Here is a 27,339-nt window from a genome sequence, read left to right on the forward strand (position 1 = left end):
TGAAGCAGGTTTCTGGTCTTTACCTTCTGTATTTGATACCATGTCGCGGTCTGGCTGGCTGAAAGCCAGTTTCTGGGGTTTTGTTTAGCTTCTATATTTGCAACATAGTTGCTTAGAGTTGCAGCTGAGAGGCCGGCAAATCAGGCGGGGAACGTTGGAGTCCGCCGTCACTGGAGCAAGCAAGCCTCCCTGTTCGCTTCAGTGCATGGCTGCCGGCCGCCATCTTGGCTGACAGTTAATTTGCATAAGGATATGCTGATTAGCCAATGGGAAGGGTAGCGGTCGTATGCTAATTACCATGTTTCTCTTTTATTAGTGTAGATTGCTTAGGAGGATTCTGATGAAAAACTAACTAGCAGAAGGTACAAGAACAATTAATTGCTCTGACTTTCCATAAAACAATTTGCTGAAAATAACATTTATAACAGAATTTCATGAAAGCAACCTGCTACAGTAAATTGATTAGAAAGTTCTATTGAATAAACAGTAAAAATTCAGAGTTATTTCAAAGAAAATAACAGTTAGTAAAGAGTTGATATATTTTTTTAAAACTTTTCAGCTCCACAATAAAAGTTATTTACACACTCTGAGTACTTTGACAACTTGGGCTTCAAAAGATGTAAATATAAAAGTACATCTTCAATGCCTTTATAAACAGAAAAAAACAAATAGTATATTAGAAAATTAATATAATTTTAAAAACACAATGACTTGCAAAGGTAAAATTTTATATTTTTGAATTTTGTTTTCCTTAATGTTAGTTAAAATATTTTTAGTACTTAGGAAATATATGGAAGTATTAATTAGCTTGTACCCACAGTAAGTACACTTTGGGAATAGTTCCTCAAAGCAAATCATTTGCTAAACATCTAACATCTGGGAAATAGTCTTTCTTACCTGTAAAAGTAATACCAAAATATAATATACTCCGGGTCAAACTGCTTTTTAATTTTAATTAAAACTATTCCTATATATAATTATTCCTATATAATTTATATTCTTCCTATTTTAAGTATGAAGCAAAAACAAGTAAGCCACGTTTTTGAACTGAGTTCATTAAGATAATGAATAAGTGTATGAACAGAATTGCGAAACTGCTGCTATTGGTTGAAATGAAATTAATTATATATTAAGCGATCTTTAAATTAGAGGAGAGAAAATACTTTATAGGCCTATTTTCAACTACTGAATTTAAGTATCAGACTTATTTAAATTCAATTATTATGCTCCAATAACATATCCCATGAGCTGTAGTTCATAAATTACACAGATGGTCTCCTTTCAACCATAGTTCAGTTATCATTAAGTCCACATAGCAAATAAATGTGAGAATTATCATGAGACTATCCTGGAGAGATCTCAAGAACCATACACACACACACACACAGAAAAGAAATTCACCATAGGGACTTATTAAGATACTAGAGGCCCGTTGCAGGAAGATTCCTGCAAGAATAGGGCTTCCAGCGGCTAGAGCGAAGCAGAGAGGGGAGCGAAACCAGCTGAGGCGGGCTTGGCTCCCACTCTGAGCCGCTGCGGCTGGGTTTCCCCTCCCTCTCCCAGGCTCTCCTGCTGGGTTTCCCCTCCCTCTCCCAGGCTCTCCTGCTGGATTTCCCCTCCTGCTCCCAGCCACTGTGGCGGATTTCCCCTCCTGCTCCCAGCCACTCCTGCTGGGTTTCCCCTCCTGCTCCCAGCCACTCCTGCTGGGTTTACCCTCCCTCTCCCAGGCACTCCTGCTGGGTTTCCCCTCCCGCTCCCAGGCGCTGCCCCTTCCCCTCCAAGCCGCTGCCCCTCTGGCTCACAGCCGCTGTGGCTGAGCTTGCCCTCCCACCTCCCGCCTCCCGCCTCCCACCTCCGCAGCCTTGGCTCCGTTTCTGTCCTCGAGACCTCTACTTAGCTCCCTTCTGTACCGCTTGGACTCCATGTTGTCCTCAGTCTTCCCTCGCAACTGGTATATGCAAATTAACCGCCATCTTTTAGCTTCTATAATTGAAACATTGTATCTTTTGGAGCTGTTGCTTCAGGAGCTCAGAGCCGGGCGGCAGGTGGGGAACCTTGGCTTCCTCCATCACTGAAGCAAGCAAGCCTCATGTTCACGTCAGCTGCCTGGCTGCCGGCCGCCATCTTGGCTGGCAGTTAATTTGCATATCTCGCTGATTAGCCAATGGGAAGGGTAGCGAAGTTACGGCTAATTACCATGTTTCTCTATTATTAGATAGGATTAGAGAAAAATCAGATCTATATGTCAAAATCATATATATATATATATATATATATATACACACACACACACACACACACACACACAAATATATATATCATATATAGGGTGTCCACCCAAAATGTATACACACTTTGAATTCCAATGTGTTAAATCTGAAAAGAAAGAAACATCAATTGAGCTATCAGCTATTAAGTGTGTATACATATTTTTGAAACATCTTGTATATGATTTAGGTCACATGAAGAAGACAGTCATAGACTGTGTATACTACATAATTCATTTTAGAAGGAAAATAATTTTTCCTTTTTTTTAATGGAATGTTTAATTCCCTTAGTTTTCTCTTATGGCATAGTTTATGTAAAATAACTATAGTCATTGCTTTAATGTTTATTTTGCTTTAGAATTATAACATACTTCTCCCTGTATTTTGTGTCTCCATCTAACATAGGTGTATTAGGAAATACATTAAACTCTTTTTTTTTTAATTTTACATTTATTGGCTCTCTGTCGGCATGTGGTTTCTAAACCACTTAGTTTGAGTCATCGGCAGCCAGTGCGGCCAGTATCCCCTCCCCACGTCCCCCATCTGTCTGCTAGGAGAGTTTTGACGCTGTCCTGATACGCCTGCAGACAGTTGCAAAGCAGTGTCAAACTTTTCATCACCCAGTGGTTTGCCAGCGTGTTCTGTGGAACTAAAGTGTGTATCTGTTTATTTCAAGTGGCCGTGTTGGAGTCTACGCTGTCTTGTGAAGCCTGTAAAAATGGCATGCCTACCGTCTCCCGGCTCTTACAGATGCCGTAAGTGAATCCCACGCCTTGGTTATGTGCATGACTGGGTGGACATCGACCACTAACCCAAGCACCTGGTGCCGTAGCAAAGGCTCAGTTGTGGTCCTCGCTGACAGTCCCTTGCAGCATGATACCACGACCTTTCCTTGTGACCTCTGTGCTGCCTCAGGCTGACTGCTCTCCTTTGACACCCTCGTTTTCGTGGCTCTCCCTGTGGGTGTTAGCATTGTGTGTGTGTCCGTGTGGCAGACCCCCACTTGGAGGGCCCCTCACGCGGCTGTCCTTCAGGAGCCTGTTTCGGGCACCCTAAACTCTTAATTATAGAGGGTTTTTTTAACACTTGGGTTGCGGGAAACGAGTTAAGTCAGCTCGCGTGAATTGCGCGTACTCCGCGGGAGCCGTCTTAAACTCGGTTCATATAGATTTGCGGTGGAGTGCGGGAAACGTGTAAACTCGGGCCGATTGTAACTGCGTATTACCAAATATTTCATTTCAATCGAACCCATACTTCAAAAGATATAGGCATTTTAACGCGCCATCTTATATTTTGGCGGGAAATTCACCCGACACCGTAGTGTTAAGATATTAATTGACTAATAATGGTTACTTCTAATATAATAAAAATGGTGTACACTAATAGACTCTCTAGTAAGGTGTTAAATTATGCCGGTGCTTTGCTATAAGATCAGCAATTTTCCACCAATATGCCACAGCATACTAGTGTGCCACTAGAATTTTAAAACATGCAATACCTGACTATTTAGTTAGGGGCACTGACCTCTTTTCCCTTAGATCAGGTGTGGGGAATGTCTGGCCCATAGGCTGTATCGTATCATTTGTTCTGGCCCTGCCAAGACAACCACAGGTGGGACTCAAAATTCAATAAATGTAGTTGTGTGTGTGTTTTTTATAGCAACATAATTTTAATTTGATAATTTTGTATGGCCCATAAATGATGCTATAAATATCCAAATGGCCTGTGCAGAAAAATGGTTCCCCACCCCTGCCTTAGATTGTCAAATAAAAAAATGACAGCCTACAAAACAATAGCTGTCCAAAATAAATCAAAATTATTTTTTTTCTCGATTCGCAAAAAAATGTACTTTTGGTGTGCCAGAGAATTTTAGTAATTGGTATGTGTGTGGCATGAGATGAAAAAGGTTGAAAAATCACTACTTTAGACTACTGGTTTGTTTCTACTCAAATTTCAATCAACTTTCCAGTATACATATGCAGATTTATCAAGTTTGTGAATCACCTATGGTAAATTTTTAACCACAGATTCAACACCGTTAATATCAGCATGCTTTCAATACCACTTTCTGCTACTGCCATGCAGATGAATAGGGAATATCATCTAATACAGTAGATAAGAGTTTATAATGCTTCTAATTTATTTAAAGAAAAAAATGTACTCTAATATCACTTTTCTTCCAAGTTTTGATTTTGTTAATAAAAAAATTTTAGACAATACTAAGTATCCAGAAAAGTCAACTAATAAATATTTAAATATTTTCCAAACTCCTATATGCTAAAATGGTGCTATAGTTGAAAACATCTATATGTGAACAACATTTTCAGTCTTCACTGCAATGTTTGGCATTGGGTAACAAAAGCTAGGAACAAAAATGTTCAAGAAATTAATGAGACAAAAATATCTTCAATAATAGGTTGGAGTTCCTAGCTTATAAAATAATTAAAACTTTAAAGTTGTAACTAGATGAAGAACATACAGGAAGTTCGATACATTTCCTCAAATTGGATGTCAAACTGTTAATATGCTTCCTCTAACCAAAATTGTCAAATAGTCAACTCTATTTTGGAGGGCCATAGAATTGAAGAGAGCTGGTTTACCATGTGAAAAACAGGTATGATTTTCCCCAAAAGCATAAATTGAAGTGATTTTTACTAAACAAAAGTTTTTTCTTATTCTATTTAAACCTGATTTTATTTATACAATATTACTGATATGACTTTTCTGGCAAAGTAATTATAACTTTTTCTATTCATGTATTCCACACTTACCTGAATATAAAAAGTTTTAATTGTTTCACCAACAAGGAAACAAAAGAATATATTCAGCTCATCGCTTAAAAGTATATCATTTTGAGTGAGTTCAAAAGTTTTAAAACTCAGAAACCTTGAGTTGTATGCAAATTTATAAATGGGTAGAAAAATACCTTTACCGAGTAAGCATTTTCACAATATATGCCTTGCATGTGTGTAGGAAACTTGTTTTAGTCCCTATTTAATGGATTTAAAAATTGGGTATGATCAGGGTTGTCCACTATATAGACAGAAATCAACATATCCTAAGTCTCAGTCTGGTGTCAATCCATTTTTAGGACTAATAAATAATTTGAAAATGTTCTTGTCAGAGAAACTATGTTGGTGGTTCTTTGTGACCATTTCTAATACTTATCTTTATATTTAAAATTTTTTATATATGGAACTAAAGAATAACTCCCTATAAATAAGGCTTAAGTTATTGGGTCCATGGGTACAGTTCATTTTTCTGCTAGAACAACAAGGAGTTCACCCAACTATTCTACTCAGAAAGTAGCAGAGGCTTGTATACTGAAATTCAATAGTAAATACAGATAACAAGAAACTTCCTTTATTTTACCAGTGCTAATAAAAAGTGGCTTCCAAGTTTCATAAAGTTCTACTGTTGTTGTTTTTTTTTGTTTCAGTGACTCATCTAGGTGGACAGGATCAAATGATTTAAAGTTAGCCAACAAGACCTAGAATTTAAGTTGGAAATTCTTTAAATGCATATTTTAAAGAATACAGTAAATAAATGACACACAAAACAAAGATGCTTAATAATTATGCAAATGAAAATTTAAAAAAGAATAAAACGTAAGTTAAATGTAAATTAAAAAAGAACCACTTCTTAAACTATGATCCTCATGAAAGACAAACATAAAGGGAAGCAGCGGAAAGGGGATAGTTATGTTTGGCATTTGTTCCTTTAAAATACTAAAAATAACTTTACTTCTATTTTACGTACCAAGTTTTGAAAGCTGAATTCAAACTGCAGCTTAGAATAATGGAACAAAAACACCACTGCTCCAATAACTGTCTAAGAAAAGTTAATAGAGTTTCCCAAAGTATATAAGTTACTTCTTGGGAATACTTGCACACCAGGGGAAAAAAACTACTCCTACAGAAGAAATATATTATGCATTTTGACTGTGCACTCATGTTTTTAATCATTATGTTCTCAGTGCACTTCTCTAAACATTGTAATAGCCTATAACAAGCATGTCAAACTCATGGCCCAAAATGAATATTTTTGCGGCCCAGCCAATATAACGGTATGTAAGAAACGTTTTAATAAAAATTACATGACTTAATTTTTACAATATCCTGTTATAGATAATTACTAATAACAAACTACAACATTCGCTAATGACTGATTACTATAATCATGTTGCATTCATTTCCCTTACATGGCTTACACACAGGTGCACCATTTTTCTCCACTAACACTAGCAGTGAATATTTTAGCAGCCTATTGCCATGTCATTAGCCTTGGACTGACTTTTTTGGTGTGCACAACAGGAAATATTTCACTTTCGGAGAACAAGAAAAATGGGTTTATTTGCATTACGTTTATTAATTTGTGCAGTTAATCAGTGTCTGGTAAGTTAATGTTCAAGAAAAAATATTAATTTTTATTAAAATGTTCTATTATTTTATGTTAACAATTACTCATTTATTTCAGCCCTTTGTATTCAGCATGTCTCTACTGAAATAAACCTACGTTTCTATGAAAATTGAAGCTTTTGTTTTTTTGTGGCCCACAAAAAGTTAAACCTTGTTTATTTGGCCCGTGTTAGCCTTTGAGTTTGACATGCTTGTCCTATAACATGGATTCAATCACAGGCTCTTTTGGATTAGAATCAGTGATGTTTTTGATGACCATTTGGCCATGTGATATGCTTTGGTACAGACTTTTGAGCAACAGCTTCCTCGAAGGACAAACAAACAGGTTAGATGCATAACAAGGCTAATTCTTTTATACCCAAAGCTGCTATCACTTCATGACTAGTTTCTTCCATTTATCTTCCTAAATCATTCTCCCACTTAGCACTTTTAGTTTGAGTGTAATAGACAAGCCATTTGATGAAAGAAAACTATTATTATTATGGATAATTTTAACTCAGGTTTAAAACTTGTGTCTCTTGGATATGATGTAACCCCAGGAAACATTCTGTTTAACTTGTAAGTGCTAAAAAAGCAAATGTAATTGAACATTTAAAAATAAGGTGTCACGGGAAAAGCTAGATTTTTCAGCTTACCGCTCTCCCCAAAATGAAAAGATTTGGTAGCGTTTGACCCAATTGCTCTACAGAAACAACCGGCTAGAGAAGAGGGTAGTGGTTTTACCCTTTCAATGGGACAAGAGCCACAGTCTCTGCCATTTGCTATCATCTCCAACACTAAGGTCAAATGTCAGTAGTCATGTGCTATCGACGTTTATCTTTTTTTTTTCCAATTATTGAGAATATTTCTTTAAACCCATGACTACTAAGTAAAAAAATATGCCTAAAATGCCTTATGTTTCTAAAACACATGAAAGTAAAGAAAAATATTGCATGGTCAATATACAAATAAAATGTCTGTCACAGACTCCAATTTAAAATGGCATTTTGAAATAAACCACAGAAAGACCTGATTTCTATTTTAGGAAGTTACTAGAATTTTAACATCTGACACATAAAGTAATTCATATAAAATAAATGAATTTGGTGACATTTAAAAGTATAGTGAAGCCTTCATGCCACTCTTTTTATGTGCATTTGATTAACAACCACATAGGCTATAAAGTACTTATTAAATTTCTCAAATTAGACATCTGCAACTGTTCTAAACTTTATTTTTATGCTAGATTTTATTTAAAATTTTTGTTATTCTTACAACTAAATCTAGTATCTAGATAAAATAACTTTACTTATAAAGACAGTGTTTATGGCCGAAACCGGTTTGGCTCAGTGGATAGAGCGTCGGCCTGCGGACTGAAGGGTCCCAGGTTCGATTCCGGTCAAGGGCATGTACCTGGGTTGCGGGCACATCCCCAGTGGGAGATGTGCAGGAGGCAGCTGGTCGATGTTTCTCTCTCATCGATGTTTCTAACTCTCTATCTCTCTCCCTTCCTCTCTGTAAAAAATCAATAACCAGTAGGGGGTGTGCAGGAAAAAAAAAAAAGCAGTGTTTATGGTTGTTTGTTTGTGTGTTTTTTTTACAGTGTTTGTTTTAAAGCTATTCCTGGTATTAATATGAAGGAATAAATATGAAGGTATTTTTTAAAAAAACCTCACCCAGCCCTGACCGCTTTGGCTCAGTGGATAGAGCGTCGGCCTGTGGACTGAAGGGTCCCGGGTTCGATTCCGGTCAGGGGCATGTACCTTGGTTGTGGGCATATCCCCAGTAGGGGGTGTGCAGGAGGCAGCTGATTGATGTTTCTTTCTCATCGATGCTTCTAACTCTCTATCCTTCTCCCTTCCTCTCTATAAAAAATCAATAAAATATATTTTAAAAAAATCTTCACCTGAGGATATGGCTTTATTAAGTTTGGAGACAGGGAGGGAGAGGGAGGGAGAGAGGGAGAGAGGGAGAGAGGGAGAGGGAGAGGGAAAGGGAGGGAGAAGGAGAGGGAGATGGAGACAGACATCAGTTGCCTCCCATACACTCCCTGACCAGGGATCAAACTCGAAACCTAAACCTAGGTATGTGCCCTGACCAGGAATCAAACCTGCCACCTTTTAAGATATGGGACAATGTTCATACACCAAATGAGTCACCTGGACAGGGAAAAGCTATTTTAATAATTTATTTTTAAAATGTTCATAGCAAGAAATCTTAAACCATACCATTGTGTGTGTGTTTTTTTGAGTTCCTTCAATTACTAGACCATTTGAGTTCCTTCAATAAATTAGACCATTCTGTGTTTTTCAAATACTGTAATTTTGTTAACTATTTACTAATTTTATATGTCACTTATAAATTCTTTGTTCATAATGTTTCTAAATATTTTTGTTTTTTGCTATAATAATGTTGATTTTTAATTTTTCCCCCCGAGATAAAGCAAGTTTTCAATTTTGTTTACCATTCTCATTGCTATAGTTCATCAGCATGCCACAAAAGACAGTCAAGAGCTTCTCATTGGCGGGATCTGTTATACTGCACAGTGACCTTAAATGGTCAATTACAATCTGTGCACCACCTGCTTGGTCAACTGCACTTCTGCCCTCATCTGTAAAACAAAGAGTTAAATTTAAAATAAAATAAAAAAGAAATGTACCTTACAGTTTCAAATATAAAACATAACAGTGCTATTCCTTATTTAATGAGTAAATAAAAAAATAAACCTAAGAAGGGCATTAAGTGTCTTTTTGGAAATACAAAACAAAACAAATAAACATGGAAATGCGGGTGGGATGGGGAAAAGAGATAATTACTTTCTAAAAGAAGAAAAGATTATTTGCATTGGTGTAATATAGGAGCTTAAAGAACTTCTCTATGTTTTAGGAGTTTATAACTATAACATGAAAATTTCCCCCTCTTTCACAAATGACAATTCTGCATAAGGAGTAAAAAAATAGAACTAATATTCTTTTGGAAATTTTTTCTCAACTTGAAAACCACTAAATGTATCTTTCTATCAGTGGTTCTCAAAGTTAGATATTATCAAAGAAAATTGTCTATGGCATAGTATAATTTTAGATCACAGTATATAATGCCTAAACATTAGGACTAGAGTCTTTTTAATGACATTTTCTATAGTGCATAAGCATGTTCCTTTTTTATAATTCTTGGTAGTTTGTGCGCCTCACTTTTCCTTTTTCTCTCCAATCTAGAACACACCAATATAGTTCAACATTACAACAAATGGTCAAATGATGGTCAAACATACATTATGTTATATACAACATGTCATTTAACTATTGGAACATAGAGTTTTAGAATACTTTGTAACCTTGGAACATAAGAAAGGAGATGAAAAAAAAAAGTCTTTCTAAATCTGACTTCCTGATATAAAATATGGTAGACTCTAGGAAACGTGTTGTCCAAGAGTTTTGACAGTCATAAATATAAGCCACATACGTAAATTTAATAGTAGCCACATTAAAAACGTAAAAAGAAACAGGTTCAAAATTCATTTTAGCTATATATTTCATTCAATTCAATATATCTAGATTATGATCATCCCAACATGCAATCAACCTACAAATTATTAATGAAATATTTTACATTCTCTTCTTTGTAATAAATCTTTGAAATACATGTGTATTTTGCACTTACAATTACATGTCAATTCAGACTAGCCACATTTTAATTGCTCAAAGACACTAATCTGGCTAGTGGCTTGTTACACTGGATAATGCAGCTATAAAAGCATCAAGAAAGGATCAGTAAAAGAAATGGCTCACAAAGGAAATATATCTATAAAGTTAGTACATAAAAAACTTTCATTTTTCTAATGAAAGAACTGAAACTGAGGTCCTATATATTGTTTCACTGTCCAATAATATTATCTATATATATAAAAGCCAAAGCGACTGTTATGACCTAATGACCGGTCGCTATGATGCTCACTGACCACCAGGGGGCAGATGCTCAATGCAGGAGCTGCCCCATGGTGGTCAGTGCGCTCCCACAGCCAACCTCCTGTGGCTGGCAAACCTCCTGTGGTCCCTGCCCCTGGCCGGATGGCTTTCTGAGTGTCCTCTTTCAAAAAGATTCTATTTAGTTCCTGTGACCATTTTTTGATTGGATTGCTTATTTTCCTTTTGATGAGTTGTATGAGTTCCCTGTAAATGCTAGAGATTAAACCCATATCGGGGATAACATTGGCAAACATGTTCTCCCATGCAATGGGCTTTCTTGTTGTTTTGTTGATGGTTTCTTTTGCTGTGCAGAAGCTTTTTATTTTGATGTAATCCCATTTGTTTATTTTCTCCTTAGTCTCTCTTGCCCTAGGATCTGTCTGTAAAGATATTGCTATGACATATGTCTGCAATTTTGCTGCCTATGGAGTCTTGTAGGATTTTTATGGTTTCCCATCTTACATTCAAGTACTTTAGCCATTTTGAGTTTGTGTATGGTGTAAGTTGGTGGTCTAGTTTCATTTTTTTTGCATGTATCTGACCAAATTTCCCAGCACCATTTATTAGAGGCTATTTTGATTCCATTGTATGCTCTTGCCTCCTTTGTCAAATATTAATTGAGTATAATGACTTGGGTCAATTTCTGGGCCCTCTATTCTGTTCCATTGCTCTATATGTCTGTTCTTGTGCCAGTACCAGGCAGTTTTGAGAACCGTGGCTTAGTAATATAGTTTGATGTCTAGTATTCTGATCCCTCCAACTGTTCTTCTTTCTCAGGATAGCTGTGGCTATTCTGGGTATTTTTTTATATCAGATGAATTTTTGGAGAGTTTTTTCTAGATCTTTGAAATATGCCATTGGTATTTTAATAGGTATTGCATTGAATCTAGAGGTTGCTTTAGGGAGTATGGACATTTTAATGAAGTTGATTCTACCAATCCATGAACATAGTATGTTCTTCCATTTTTTTTATGTCTTGCTCTATCTCTTTTTTCAATGTCCTCTATTTTTCCGAGTATAGGTCTTTTACGTCCTTGGTTAAATTTATTCCTAGGTATCTTAATTTTTTTGTGCAATGGTAAATGGGATTATTTTTTTCATTTCTCTTCCTGTAAGTTCATTATTGGTATATAAAAAGGCCATAAATTTCTGGGTGTTAATTTTGTATCCTGCTACATTGCCAAATTCATTTATTAGGTCTAATAGTTTTTTATGAAGTCTTTGGGGTTTTCTATGTATACAATCATGTTGTCTGCAAATAAGGACAGTTTCATTTCTTCTTTTCCAATTTGGATGCCTTTTATTTTTTCTTCTTGTCGGATCGCTATGGCTAGTACTTCTAGTACTATGTTGAACAGGAGTTGTGAAAGTGGGCATCCTTGTCTTGTTCCTGTTCTTAAGGGAAATGGATTTAGTTTTTGCCCATTGAGTATGTTGTTGGCTGTAGATTTATCATATAAGGCTTTTATTATGTTGAGGCATGATCCCTCTATTCCCACTTTGCTGAGCGTTTTTATCAGAAAAGGGTGTTGGGCTGTAAACGGTTTGGCTCAGTGGATAGAGCAACGGCCTGCAGACTGAAAGGTCCCGAGTTCGATTCTGGGTTGAGTTTTGGAAGATTGTATTTTTCTGGGAATGTGTCCATTGCTTCGAGGTTGTCCAGTCTGTTGGAGTAGAGGTGTTCGTAGTATTTTTTTTACAATCCTTTGTATATCAGTGGGATCAGTTGTTACTTCACCTCTTTCATTTCTGATTTTGTTTATTTGGGTCCTCTCTCTTTGTTTCTTGGTGAGCCTGGCTAGAGGTTCATCAATCTTGTTTATCTTTTCAAAGAACCAGCTCTTGGTTTCATTGATCTATGTCATCTATTTCTGCTCTGATCTTTATTATCTCCTTCCTTCTGGATACTGTGAGCTTTTCTTGTTGTCTCTTTCTAATTCTTTAAGTTGCAGGGTTAGGTAATTTATTACCATTTTTTCTTTTTTTTTTTTTTTTTTAGGTAGTCTTGTAGAGCTATGAACTTCCCTTTCAGGACTTTCATTGTGTCCCATAGATTTTGGATTGTTGTTTTTTCATTGTCATTTGTTTCCAGGATGCTTTTTATTTCTTCTTTGATCTCCGTGGTAACCCAATCATTGTTTAATAGCATGCTATTTAGCCTCCAAGTGTTTGATTTTTTTCCATTGTTTTTCTTGTAGTTGATTTCTAGTTTTATGCCAGTGTGATCTGAGAAGATGCTTGATATGATTTCTATCCTCTTGAAGTTGAAGAGACTTTGCCTATGTCCTAATATGTGGTCTATCATTGAAAATGCCCCATATGCACTGGAGAAGAATATATATTCTGTTGCTTTGGGGTGAAATATTCTGAAGATGTCAATTAAGTCCATCTGATCTAGTGAGTCATTTAGGATTGCTGTTTCCTTGCTGATTTTTTGTTTAGAGGATTTATCCAGTGATGTTAGTGGGGTATTAAAGTCCCTTACTATGACTGTATTGCTATCGATCTCTCCCTTGATAACTTCCAGAAGTTGTTTTATGTATTTGGGTACTCCTGTATTGGGTGCATATATGTTTACCAGAGTTATATCTTCTTGTTGGATTGCTCCCTTTAGTATTATGTAGTGGCCTTCCTTATCTTTTGTTATGGCCTTTACTTTAAGGTCTATTTTGTCCGATACAAGTATTGTAACCCCAGCTTTTTTCTGATTTCCATTTGCCTGAAAAATTTTTTTCCATCCCTTCACTATCAGTCTGTGTGAATCCTTTGTTCTGAGGTGGATCTCTTGTAGACAGCAAATATATGGGTCGTGTTTTCTTATCCATTCAGCTACCCCATGTCTTTTGATTGGGGCATTTAATCCATTTATGTTTAATGTTATTATTGACAAGTACTTATTTGTCGTCATTTTTATTATTAATATTTGTTTCTTCTTGCTTTTCTGTTTCTTCTTTTTACTGCAGTCCCTTATTCCCTTTAGCATTTCTTGCATTGATGGTTTGGTTGTAATAAACTCTCTTAGTCCTTTTTTGTATGTGAAGCTCCTGATTCCACCTTCAATTTTGAATGATAGCCTTGCTGGATAGAGTATTCTGGGATTCAGTCCCTTGCTTTGCATCACTTTGTAAATTTCCTTGCATTCCTTTCCGTCCTGATGTGTTTCTGTTGAGAAATCATTTGATAATGGGAGATCCCTTGTATATAACTTTCTGGCTCTCTCTTGCAGCCTTTAAGATTCTCTTTGTCCTGAACTTTTTAAATTGTAATTACAATGTGTCTTGGTATGGGTCTTTTCAGGTTCATCTTGTTTGGGACTCTCTGTGCTTGTGTAACTTTTTTCTTCCCCACATTGGGGAAGTTTTCTGACATTATTTCTTCAAATAGGTTTTCTAACCCTTGTTCCTCTTCCTGTTGTTCTAGCACCCCTATTATTCGTATGTTGCTTCGTTTCATGTTGTCCCAAATCTCCCTTAGGCTCTCCTCCTGTCTTTTAATTTTTTTCTCCAATTTCAGTTCAGTTTGGGTGTGTTTTCCTTCCCTGTCTTCTAATTTGCTAATTCTGTCCTCCATTTCTCCTAGTCTACTGTTGAAACTTTCCATGGTATTTTTTATTGCAGTTATATCACTCTATTTCTTCTTGATTTTGACATAAGTTGTTGATTTTTCATCCATCCTGTTTATGAACTGTATGACCCTTATTCTGAATTCTTTTTCTGACATACTGCATGCCTCCATTTCACTTAGCTGCTTTTCTCATTATTCCTTTCCTTTCCTTTGGGTGTTTCTTTGTCTCCCCATTTTTGCTCTCACCGAAGGATCTAGTTGTCAAGTCATGCAGGGGCTATTCCTCGGGCGGCAGCGGCTCCTTGGGCAGCGGCTGCTCCTCGGTTGGTGGTGGCTCCTCTGGGGGCACTGCTCACAGCAGTGGTGGCTCCTCTAACTGGCAGGGGTAGGCTGCCTGCACAGTTGCTGCTCCTCCTAAAATTTATATCTTAATTTTCCATAATTATGAGGTATCCAACCACTGGATAAAGTGCAGCCCAGGAACTCCTTAAGCCCTGCTACTTTTTTTAATAATGACTTGTCACCCAAACTACTTTCCAGCATAAATGTGATCTTTCTTCACACTAGGTATGAGCAGAGCTTTAAATCTAAAGAAATACTGCACTTCCATTACAAAAGCAGGAAGTAGTAAAATGTTTGTATCTCAAAAAGAAAAAATTGCTACTACATTTATTTCATTACCAGGTACAAGTTATAAAGGGTGTTCCAAAATTCACGCAAGAAGTAATTTTGATGAAAAACACAGGTTTATAATTAAAAATTGTAATTTTTTTATTGATTTATAAATTATACAGTATAGGGTTATATATGGAATAGCATATCGGGTAAATGGCCTCCACGGCTTTGCTGGCACACATGCACTCTTTTGTTGAAATTTTCCATGACCGTTTTGCATAAATGTGGCTGAATTTCATTGATACAGCGCTCAATTTCCTCCTTCAAGGCATGGGTGGTCGTGGGGTGGTTGGCATAAACCTTAGACTTCAAAAAACCCCAAAGAAAAAAGTCCAAAAGCGTTAAATCGCATGATCTGAGTGATTGTTGAGAAACAAATGCATCTACAACTTGTCACTGTTAGGTGCGGATTTTGGGCTGGAGGCATCATCGGACCATTCTTCAAAAATGCGGCTGCTCAGGCAATAACAGTTAATGGTGCTTGCTATCACATGATAATCCAGTTTTTTGTGCCTAAATTACAAGATATGAATGTGGACGACATGTGGTTTCAACAAGATGGTGCCACATGCCATGCAGCCCGAGAAACAAATCAATTACTGCATGAGTCATTTCCTGGTCGTATAATTTCCCGTCTTGGTGATCAGAATTGGCTGCCCAGTTCATGCGATTTAACGCCGTTGGACTTTTTTCTTTGGGGTTTTTTGAAGTCTAAGGTTTATGCCAACAAGCCCACGACCACCCACGCCTTGAAGGAGGAAATTGAGTGCTGTATCAACGATATTCAGCCACATTTATGCAAAAGTTCATGGAAAATTTCAACAAAAGAGCGCGTATGTGCCAGCAAAGCCGTGGAGGCCATTTACCTGATATGCTATTCCATACATAACCCTATACTGTGTACTTTATGAATCAATAAAAAAATTACAATTTTTAATTATAAACCTGTGTTTTCTATCAAAATTACTTCTTGTATGAATTTTGGGACACCCTTATAGTAAGGATGAAAAAAAATATTTAAAACCACCACTGAATACAACTATTGTGATGTAGTATAGTCTATCCTAATTTCAGATTTTACTATCATGTTTCCTCAAATAGGCAGCAAATATTTCTCCTTAAGGGCAGCAAATACCTAGTACATAATAGGCACTCAATATTTACTGAATGACTGGGATCATTGGCTAGATTTTGGTAAGTTAGCATTCACGTTTTCATGAATGTGTGTGTGCACACTTTTATATTTTAATCACCACATATGGTTTAAGCTTCATTTTCTTGAACTTTATTTCAATGAAATCATGTTGTATTTATTGTGCTATGCCTACCTTCTTACACTCAACAATATGTTTGTAAAATTCATCCACTCTGTTTTATTCTTCCTTGCTGTACAATTATTCATTGTATAAATGTATCACCATTATTTGTTTGTTCTTTTGCTGATTAATACCTGGGTTGTTCCTAGGTTTGAACTATTATTTATAATGCATAGACAGTATTGTTGGTTTATATAATCTGCACATCTTCCACTTTCTTGATAATGACAAACAGGTTTCCCAAGCCAGTGTACATTTCCTCCAGTAGTGTGTGAGCTCCTGCTGCTCACCTCTTAACTACTACTTCGATATTATTTGATTTGTAAAGTTTAGGAAATTTAATGGATGAGGTAGAAACTATTCCAGAATATAAAAGGAGGTCTTTGCTGACAGTCACTTTGATGTATGTTTAATAAGGCCATTAATTTTGTATCAAGAGTATACAGCATATGAAAAAAGAAACCCTGAACAGTTTATGTTAAGGAGAGAGGGAGGGAGAGAGGTAAATGGATACATGCATAGATATTAGAATTTAAAAGAAAAAAAAAAAAAGGAGAGACAGGTAGCTAATAGAAACTGACTATAAAACCTATGTAGTAGTATGACTGAAGTAAATTCTGGAACATTTTTACATTCATGTTTACAAAAAAGCCTTATAATTTTTATCATCTCTATCATCATCAGCTTTCCTAAATGAGAAGTTAAAAGGCTCAAATCTTTAAAAAGACTGAGGAGGACAACTCGGAGGCAGCATGGTGGTGGGTGTGAAAGAAGTTCAGAATGTGCAGCGCAATAGTAAATTCTACCTAAAATTAATTTTTCTAAATATTGATCTATTTTTATAATTTAACTCTAAAATTTCATGCTACTTTCCACTTTTGTGATTTAACATCACCTCATTCATTTCTTCTTAGAAATTCTCTGTATGAAATATAAATTTTAAAAGTTTATTTTTAAAATTATGCCTACATACATATTTGATATTAGTTTCCCTCCCACCCTCTAATTAAGTATATGATAACAGGCTCTTGGCCTATGTATTCATTTGGTCAAACTACAAGAAGTAACAATCCTTTGTGACATCAGGAATAGTTACTGTGCTAATAATTATAATGCAGCACCTCAGAAAACGACTCCATGAGAGAAATAAACAGCAGGAGCTGGTCAGACTAAGCTTTCATCTAAAATTTTTTAAAATTAATATTCAGAAACATGCAAAAAGTATGTGTATGTAGATATACTGCTGAATTCATTATCTTTTGTGTTTTCAAAGAAGTTTTAGCAAATGAAAAGAGTTCACCTTTAACATTTTAAAGTGTCGTGGATTGTGCTCTGCCTCCCTCTCCGTTCCTATAAAAGCAGCCTGCATGTAACACTCGGTAGGTGTTAATTAATGATGTTGGCTGTGCATAGGCTGCACACACATGCACACACTTCAGTGAGGCTTAAGAGTGTTTGGCATAAAGATTGATTTTTAAGATTACTTGATAGCATCACCTGTCCATTCCCTACCAATCGCTGGGGGGAGGGATCCAACAAAGGGGGATGTGGGGATGAAGTCAGGGTGATGTAAGGAAGGTGCTTGCCTGTCCGTCTAGCCTAGGGAACCATGGATTGGCTAGAGGGAGGAAGCCACTGCAAGCATGTGTAATCTTGGAAGGTTAAAAATCCCTAAAGAGTTCCCTCTCTATTGTGCCCCTTGTTCCCTCTCACTCTCTTGCTCCATGACCTGCACTTGTCCATGTGTTAGCTGCCATGTGGCCATAAGCAGCTGCATGGCCCATGGCCATGAGGACCCCACGGGCAATGGACTGCAACTGGGAGCATAAGTTAAGCTAGCCAGATGCTGGACTGGACTGTGCTTTGATATGGAGCAGAAATTCTGGGCAGTGGCCTTAACCCTGCTGAATACAAGGTTGAACTTTTCCCATGGCGGGACAAAGGGAAATGGGTCATTGGAAAACAAGGGGTTTTAATTCCATAAAAATAAAGATCACCTATTATTAAGAAAAAGAAAAGAAAAAAGATTACTTGATAGCCAGAGTGAAAGCTAAGGCACTTACTTAGCAGACAGATACAAATGACTTTTTTTTTTTATTGTATATGTACTTTAGACACAATGCTCTAATAAGTGAATTAAGATAACTTATAAAAAAAACATTCTTTTTTCTTACATTTCAACTCAGACTTTGTTTAAAGAAATTATAATTAAATACCAGCGTTCTTAATTAAGACTTGGAAAATATGAATTCTAACTCAATCTTACTTCATTAAATCCTAAAAATGGTATACTGAAATACCTTTGCCATTCCGTTCAGCAAGACAATAATATAGCATAGTCTTAGTATTAATTGAGAATCAATTTTTGAAGATTCATCTCTGAAAAGTTCCTTGGTATCTTTTCTCAAAAAATCTTTTTAGAGTCTCCATGAACTTAAATATTAAGACCAACCTATACAACAGTTGTCAAAATGCAACTAAATAGAGAGAAGTCGGTATACAAAATCTATTTCACATATAATTGGTAAGAACTTGAAGAGGCAAAGAGCAATAACACAATTCCTATATCATTATAAAAATTCATGGAGAGTCACACATCCATTCATTGAGATCTATTTTGAAAGCAAGTAATTTCTAAAACTCCTAGAGATGTGCTTTAAAGAACAATATTTAGAAGCATAGTAAAGAAAGAACAAACTATACAACCTTTTAACTTTGTAAAATTATAGGCCTTGTAAGTATGAACAAGCCCTTAAACTGTACTGCACAATCTTTTCACAGGTCCCTGTCAAATTGCCCATGATAACCCATCCAAATAGTCACAACTCTATAAAATTCCTCCCTTTCCCAACCTCTGCATTCTTCACAGGAACCCTGATTCCTACTTCAGAGAGAAACATAAGACATCTATGGAAGATAAAATCTCCCCTTTTTTACTCTCTCCACTATTAAATGTAGAATTATAGGTAATTGTTTCTAATCACTTCAGTATCTCATAATTCAAGTTCAGTTATAGCTAATTAAGGGCAAAGGAAAGGAAGAAGATTTATTACAGCAGAAGGTAAGACTTTTTCAAGTAAAGAAAGCTGTAGATATGTCATAAGCTTAAGGTCTCTAAAGACATGAATGGAAAGAACATCTAATGATGAAATCCTAGGACCAGTTTTGGTTGTTAGAAAGGGAATTATAATTTGTTACTTAAAATTTTAAATGTTAATTTAAGAATTCCGAAGAAAGGTATGTATTTCAGAGAGGAAGGGAGAGAGGGGCAGAAACATCAATGATGAGAATCAGTGATCGGTTGCCTCCTGCATGCCCCACACTGGGGATCAAGCCTGCAACCCTAGCATGTGCCCTGACTGAGAATCAAACCATGACCTCTTGGTTCATAGGTCAATGCTCAACCACTGAGGCACAGCGGCTGGGCTAGAAGTTTTTAATATTGGAAAAATTATAATATCATTGAGATAATGACATATAAGAATTATATAAGCTTTAAGTTTTATTATGTTTGACCATAAGAAAGCCCCTTAATTTCTGTTGATGTCAATTTCCTGATCTAGAAAAAGGAGCAGACAATTGCAGAATGCCCTTTTATATATGACATGCTTTTATTTTTTGTTCTACTGTGTTCTTTTTGTGGACAGAGGAAGCAATATGCTGTATGTGGGTTTTTCCTTTAATACATTAAAATAAAACCTTGAATTTTGCTGTTGAAGGTTTCTAATCATTAATCATTATAAACCAGACTCTCATTTTTATTTTCTCCAGGTAACTATTACTAGAGCCTATAAAGACTAATGGCAAATAAATAAATTCTTTTTATAAAGTAAGCTGGAAAGCTGAGTTATGAATACTTTCCTGCTGAGTTCTGAAATTGATACTGTCTAGAAGCAGGAATCGTTGATATACTCTTTCTTAGTGAACAAAAGGTGATTCAGAATAAACCCTTAAAGTCAAAACAATTATAACTTGCCCTAGCCGGATTGGCTCAGTGGATAGAATGTTGGCCCGCAGATTGAGGGGTCCCAGGTTCGATTCCAGTCTGGGCACATACCTTGGATGTAAGTTCCCTGGGCCCTGGTCGGGGTGCATGCAGAAGGCAACCAAAGAGCCCATAGTTCTCAGTGTATGCCAGCCACAGGTGTTAAGAATTTTAGATGCCTTAGAAAACTAAATAAAAAATATTACTGAAAATCCCCAAACTATTCCATTGATGAGTTAATGAAATGATTAAATTACTTAAATTTATCAGAATTCTCAGTAAATAATGCTCCAAATAAACAGCAAATATCTTTATTACAATGTGATTTTTAAAGTTAATTGTGATCTTTAGATTTATATGAATTAAAGAAGAATAAAATATCAACATTCTTCCTAAAAAGTTAAAACACAAATTCATGATGCAGATTTATTCATGAGTATATTCTTAGCCTGCCTTTCAGATTCAGTAGCTTAATATCTTTATCTGTTTAAAATGTTATGCTTTTGTGATACAGACATGGAGAAAGAACACATGGAGGAAGAAAGGGAAAAGCAGTTTATTAAAAAACTTCACAGAAATTAAATGTTCTTTATGTTCATAAGTATATTCACCTAAGATCTATAATTAAGGATTCCATAATATGAGGTAGATTATCCAGCAAAACTAAAATATTTTAGGAGTAATATTAACTTAGATTACTGATTAATGACATATGGTACATTGCATAATCAGTTAGTCAAGTTATTTAAGATCTATGACCAAATTAGCATTTATTCCCCTGCCTTTATCAATCTTTTGCAGGATACCTACAATGTTTCACATACTGGGTTAGGTTTGAGAAATACAAAGACAGTTATTCACAGTTAAGAGAAAAGCATGAAGGAAAATATTTAAGTAATAAACACAATTAAGTTTTCAGAGTAAAATGGAAGCACAAATAAAGAATTTAAGTTTTACCTAGAGGGGTTAGAAAAAAAGATTCATGGTCATATTTCCCAGAATGTCCTTCAAGTCCTTATTTGTATTTATTACATGAACAAAGAAAAAAACAGTATGTACTTTACTGTTTTGATTTCTGATGGATTCCCTTCCTTAGCAACTCTATTAAGAAAAAAAACTTATGTAACATAAACTATATAAATTTGAAAATGTGTAACTGATGAGATTTAATAGTTCTGTACATCCCTGAAAGCACCAACATAATAAAGATACCAAACATTTCATCACAATGAAAAGATTACTCATGTTCCCTTGCATGTTATCTCTCCCTTGCCTCTAGCCCTAGACAATCCACTGTTTTCTGTCACTACAGATTAGTTTGCATTTCATATCTGTGGATTCATGCAGTATGTATTCTCTTATATCTAGCTTCTTTAACTCAGTCTAATGATTTTGAGATCCATCAATAGTAGCAGGTATGTTAAGTGACTTATTCTTCTTTACTACTGAGTAGTATTCCATTGTATGGCTACATTACTATTTTTACTTTAAATCCATTCATATTTAGAGACATTTGATATGTTTCTAGTTTGGGGCTATTGTGAATATAGCATGTATAGAAATCACCAGCCCTTTCCTGAAGCTGATTTTAATGTAAAACTTTTCTAATTAACCTTGCAATAAAAAATCACCCAAATCACAAAATGAGAAAAAAATCAGAGCTCAAAGAAATATGTTATAAAAAAAATTTGGAAAAGACCATGAAGAAATTATGTCATAGCAATAAAGAGGAAAAAAGGCACTAGACCTTCATGTAAGATTTATGCAATTGAGCCTACTCTCAGAAATCATTAAGTATTTTCACCTGTAGGCTTAGCTATTAGTTGATCAATTTTAACATCAAATTACTTTTTAAAAAGTTGCCTGTGATTTCCACACAGTTATGGTTCCCTGAAAAATTAGAACCCATCAACATCTTTACTAAAATTTAAAATGCAATTTACTCATGATCCAGGTGCAGGTAAAATGCATGAAAGCCTACATATAAAAGCAAAAGCTATAAATGTTACATCAGTAAAATTACAAAAATGAGTCATGAAAAAAACAACCACCATGACTGTTAAATATTCATATGTCAAAAAAAGAAGCACAAAGCTTCTTGTGGCAGAGCATTATATTCACTTTAAAGTCTGCCTTCATGCAGGAAAATTCCAAATATTTACATTTATAGTGCAGGATCAGGAAAGCACGAGTTCCACAGATGCAGTTTAAAATTAGGTCATGGAATGGCAGTTGATAAGACACAGCTCGTGCATCTACTGATAGTGGTATTAATTTCTGTAACCCAATAGATTTCTCACATCAGTCAAAATTTTTTGACAATTATACTTTTTTTAAAAAGCCTCTACATAATAATGAAACATCTATAAATCACCAGACATTTGCTAAATAAATCACTAAAGTTACACTTTCCTATATTTTTATATACTTATATTATTTTATAAGCAGAAGATTGTGGTTACATATAAATTATAAAATAACTGAATTATTTCCATAAAATTATCTTAAATGACTTCTAAACAGCATTCAGGTAACAATAGAAATAATTTATTGCTCCAGTTTATTAGTCCAACTGCTCAAGATCAAAATAAAATTTATTCCAATTATTTTAGGAATAAAAGATGTTTTTGTATCAAACTATTTCATACTTAAAGTAAATCATGCTAGCCTATGTATATGTGTATGTATGTATATGTACACATGTCCATATAGCTCTGATTTAAAATTCAACTTGAAGTGATAACAGCACAGTTTCTTTCTTTCTTTTTTTAAAAAATTTTTAAATATATTTTATTGATTTTTTTACAGAGAGGAAGGGAGAGTGATAGAGAGTTAGAAACATCGATGAGAGAGAAACATCAATCAGCTGCCTCCTGCACACTCCCCACTGGGGATATGCCCGCAACTAAGGTACATGCCCTTGACCGGAATCGAACCTGGGACCCTTCAGTCCGCAGGCTGACGCTCTATCCACTGAGCCAAACAGGTCAGGGCAACAGCACAGTTTCTTAAGAAGTACAATTATTCTACTCAGCAGGAAAAAGATTATTCACCTTTAAATAGTATTTACCTTTTAATTTCCTCCCAGCGAAGGGAAATATCCCCAATTTGAACCAGGGACAATTTTGATTAGAAACAGAGAAAGTTCTGAGGACTTAAGCTTGGTTGCAAAGAAGAAAACTAGAAAAATAAAAACTAAAATTCAAAAAGATTAAATGACAATTTAGTAGATGGCAGAACTGGAAACACTATCAATCTGCAATATTTCCAGGATATATCATTATTTATATTAATTTTAAAATGAACTATATTTCTTCAATAAACAATGTACTTATTTGCTTAATTTCTAAAAAAATGGTCCCAATTACTACTCCAATTACCTATTTATTTTTATTCTGATTTAGTGTGTACTCCATTATTTTTCACAAGTTGTGTACCTTTGTGCATTCTATTTTCTCCACCATATTAAAAGCTCTTTACTGGCATGAATCTTTTTTAGAGTTCATGATAGTGCTACACAATAACATCTATTTTCAACTATGTATGTAGGACATCTTTACAATGGAGTATTTTCATATAACAGCCATAATTACTGTCTCTAAAAACAGCAGTTTCATTTATTCTTATACTAGAGGCCCGGTGCACAAAAATTTGTGCACTCGGGGGGGAGGGGGGGGTCCCTCAGCCCGGCCTGTGCCCTCTCACAGTCTGGGACCCCTCAGGAGATAACGACCTGCTGGCTTAGGCCTGCTCCCGGGTGGCAGAGGGCACGCCCAATCCCTAGGTGCAGCCCCTGGTCGGGCTCACAGCAGGGCCGATTGGGGAGTTGGGGTGCTGCCCCCTGTCATGCACAGAGCAGGGCGGATCGGGAGGTTGCGATACCACCCCTAGTCACGCTCAGGGTACAGCCAATTGGGGGGTTGGGGCACCACCCCATCACACACAAGGCAGGGTCGATAGGGAAGTTGCAGTGCCACCCCTGTCACGCACGGAGCAGGGCCCATCAGGGGGTTGGGGAGCTCCCCCTTGTCACACACAGAGCAGGGCCGATCAGGGGGTTGGGGCGCCACCACTGTCACACTCAGGGCAGGGCCGATGGGGAGGTTATGGCTCTACCCCGTCACACACAGAGCAGGGCCCGTGGGTGGGTGGGGGGGGGAGTTGGGGCGCCACACCCTGTCACCCACAGAGCAGGGCCGATCAGGGGGTTGGGGCGCCGCCACTGTCACACTCAGGGCAGGGCCGATTAGGGGTTAGGGCGCTGCACCCTGTCACACACAGAGCAGGGCCGATCAGGGGGTTGGGGCGCCACACCCTGTCACACACAGAGCCGCAGGGCAATCAGGGGGTTGGGGAGCTCCCCCCTATCAGGCACAGAGCAGGGCTGATCAGGGGGTTGGGGCACCTTCCCGTCACGAACAGAGCAGGGCAGATAGGGAGGTTGTGGCCCCGCCCCCTGTCACACACAGAGCCGCAGGGCGATCAGGGGGTTTGGGCGCTGCCCCCTGTCATGCTGATCCCGGTGCTGGGAGGCATATTACCCTTTTACTATATAGAATAGAGGCCTGGTGCAAGGGTGGGGGCTGGCTGGTTTGCCCTGAAGGGTGTCCTGGATCAGGGTGGGGGTCCCCACTGGGGTGCCTGGCCAGTCTGGCTGAGGGGCTGAGGGCCGTTTTCAGGCTGGCGGGTGACTGAAGCTCCCAACCGCTCCTTTTTTTCTTTTCTTTTTTTTTTATTCTGGGCCGGCTTTAGCTCTGAGGCCTCGGCTGCTGAAAGCAGGTTTCTGGCCTTTGTTTACCTTCTGTATTTGATATAATGTTGCGGTCAGGCTGGCTGAAGCCTGGCTGACTAACGCAGGTTTCTGGGGTTTTGTTTAGCTTCTATATTTGCAATATAGTTGCGTAGAGTTGCAGCTGAGAGGCCGGCAAGTCAGGCGGGGAAAGTTGGAGTCCGCAGTCACTGGAGCAAGCAAGCCTCCCTGTTCACTTCAGTGCATGGCTGCCGGCTGCCATCTTGGCTGGCAGTTAATTTGCATATCGCCCTGATTAGCCAATGGGAAGGGTAGCGGATGTACGGCTAATTACCATGTTTCTCTTTTATTAGATAGGATACATAGGATGCAACATATTGAGAGTTAAAGAATCTTATTTTTACTTATTGGCTGATAATTTTAAAACTCAATATTGAAAAACGTAGAGTAAATACAAAGACCTGAAAAACCCTTTAATATAATTCATCAATGCTTAACCTAATTTATATCACTGAACTAAACATTTATTTTAAATGCCAGACATGAATAGTTCCCAAATAGTTCCCTCTTGACTATAACTGCTATAAATACACTTTGATTACTTACACAATTTCACAGCATGTATGTATTAATACATACTTAACTAACCAACTTATATTTCAAAATATTATAGAATTATTGCTATTTTTTTCAGCATTTATAATCAGAACAATGAATTCTTCATCCATTACATAAAAATAGTGTGGCATAATTAGAATCACTAATATACAAACAAGTCCATGCATGTATTTGGACATCCTTTCCATTTACACTTGAAGTCAATGAAATAAACGATATCTATTTCACTTCATAAACACTGGCTTTGCCAAACCAGAATTCCATATCATTTTATATATTTATTTATTCATTAGTGAGCAAGAATCCAAGTTTCTTTATCCTATATAATCCTATATAATAAAAGCCTAATATGCTAAGTGTCCAGTTGTCTGTTCTACCAATCAAAGTGTAATATGCTAATGATATGCTAAGGCCGCTCAACCGCTCGCTATAACATGCACTGACTACCAAGGGGCAGACAGTCGACTGGTCAACCAGTCGCTATGATGTGCACTGACCATCAGGTGGCAGACAGTCGACCGGTCAACCAATCGCTATGACATGCACTGACCACTAGGGGGCAGACGCTCCGACCGGTAGGTTAGCTTGCTGCTGGGGTCCGGCCGATCGGGATTGAGCTAGATGGGCCAGACATGCCCTGGAGCCCTCCCACGGTCCTTCCCCAGCTGGCCAACCTCCCACATCCCTCCTCGGCCCCGATTATGCACCGGTGGAGTCCCTCAGCCTGGCCTGCGCCCTCTCACAATCCAGGACCCCTTGGGAGATGTCGAAGAGCTGGTTTCGGCCCAATCCCACAGGCCAGGCCAAGGGACCCCACTGGTGTACGAATTTGTGCACTGGGCCTCTAGTATCATATAAGATAGTATGTCAAATAAGATTCTTAAGTATGCATCTTTCCAATAACAGAACTAATTATATAATAACAAGCATTAATTTTATTTCTGTAAAAGAACATAGTTGAACTCTTACCATTCACAACAGCATGGATGGACATGGATAGCATTATGCTAAGCGAAATAAGCCAGTCGGAAAAAGATAAATATCACATGACCTTACTCATGTGTGGAATATAATGAACAACATAAACTGATGAATAAAAACAGATCCAGAGACAGAGAAGCATCAAACAGACCATCATACTTCAGAGGAAAGGCGGGGGGGGGGGGGGGGGGGGGGGAGTTAAGAGATCAACCAAAAGACTTGTATGCATGCATATAAGCATAACCCATGGACACAGACACTAGGGGTGTGGGGGCATGTGCGGGGGTGGGGTGGTGGCTGGGGAGAGATCAATGGGAGAAAAAGGAGACATATGTAATACTATATGTAATACTTTAAATAATAAAGAATTTTTTAAAAAAGAAACATGAAATACAGAGAGCAAGTAAGGTGTAAAAAGTTTCAACAGGTGGAGTGAGAGAACATTCCAGAAGGGCACTTAGGCCAGGAACTACATCTACCTTCTAGGGAAGGAACTGCTAAGAGTTAATTAAAAATTAGTGTTGTTTCCAAATCTGCCATCACTAAAGCTCCTCTTCCAATGATCGACAGTGACCTGAAGCCTTCACACAGTACTAAGAGGACTTATGAACTCAAAATTTATGAAACTGTGAGCATTCAGAAAATAATCAAGTACATTATTAAGAAGTGGAAAATAAGTCATAAAAAATTAAAGATTCAATTTAAACAACAAAAAAGGCATAGTTATTTAATTTTAACATGTATTAATTTGAATTATATATTTTCTCTGGTGTATTAAAAGGCACAAATATTTAATTTCATGTAATCATTTTCTTCAAGCT

General features: G+C 37.0%; 1 protein-coding gene across 21 annotated transcripts in view; it reads right to left on the reverse strand.

The window, feature by feature from the left end:
- Positions 1-27,339, reverse strand: part of RAP1GDS1 (Rap1 GTPase-GDP dissociation stimulator 1) — a 139,226-nt gene that overhangs the window by 48,598 nt on the left and 63,289 nt on the right. For 19 of the 21 annotated variants that reach the window (XR_002832288.1, XR_002832287.1, XR_002832286.1 and 16 more), the window contains one exon: positions 9,129-9,275. The exons of the other annotated variants lie outside the window; for them this stretch is intronic. Coding sequence is in view for 9 of the 19 variants with exons in the window: in XM_023764896.1 (XP_023620664.1) it covers positions 9,129-9,275 (147 nt within the window). In the remaining 10 variants the exon portion in view is untranslated. The remainder of the gene's footprint in view (positions 1-9,128; positions 9,276-27,339) is intronic. 21 annotated transcript variants of the gene reach the window in all.

Source organism: Myotis lucifugus, unplaced genomic scaffold, assembly GCF_000147115.1.
Source record: "Myotis lucifugus unplaced genomic scaffold, Myoluc2.0 scaffold_357, whole genome shotgun sequence".
Taxonomy (NCBI): Eukaryota; Metazoa; Chordata; class Mammalia; order Chiroptera; family Vespertilionidae; genus Myotis; species Myotis lucifugus.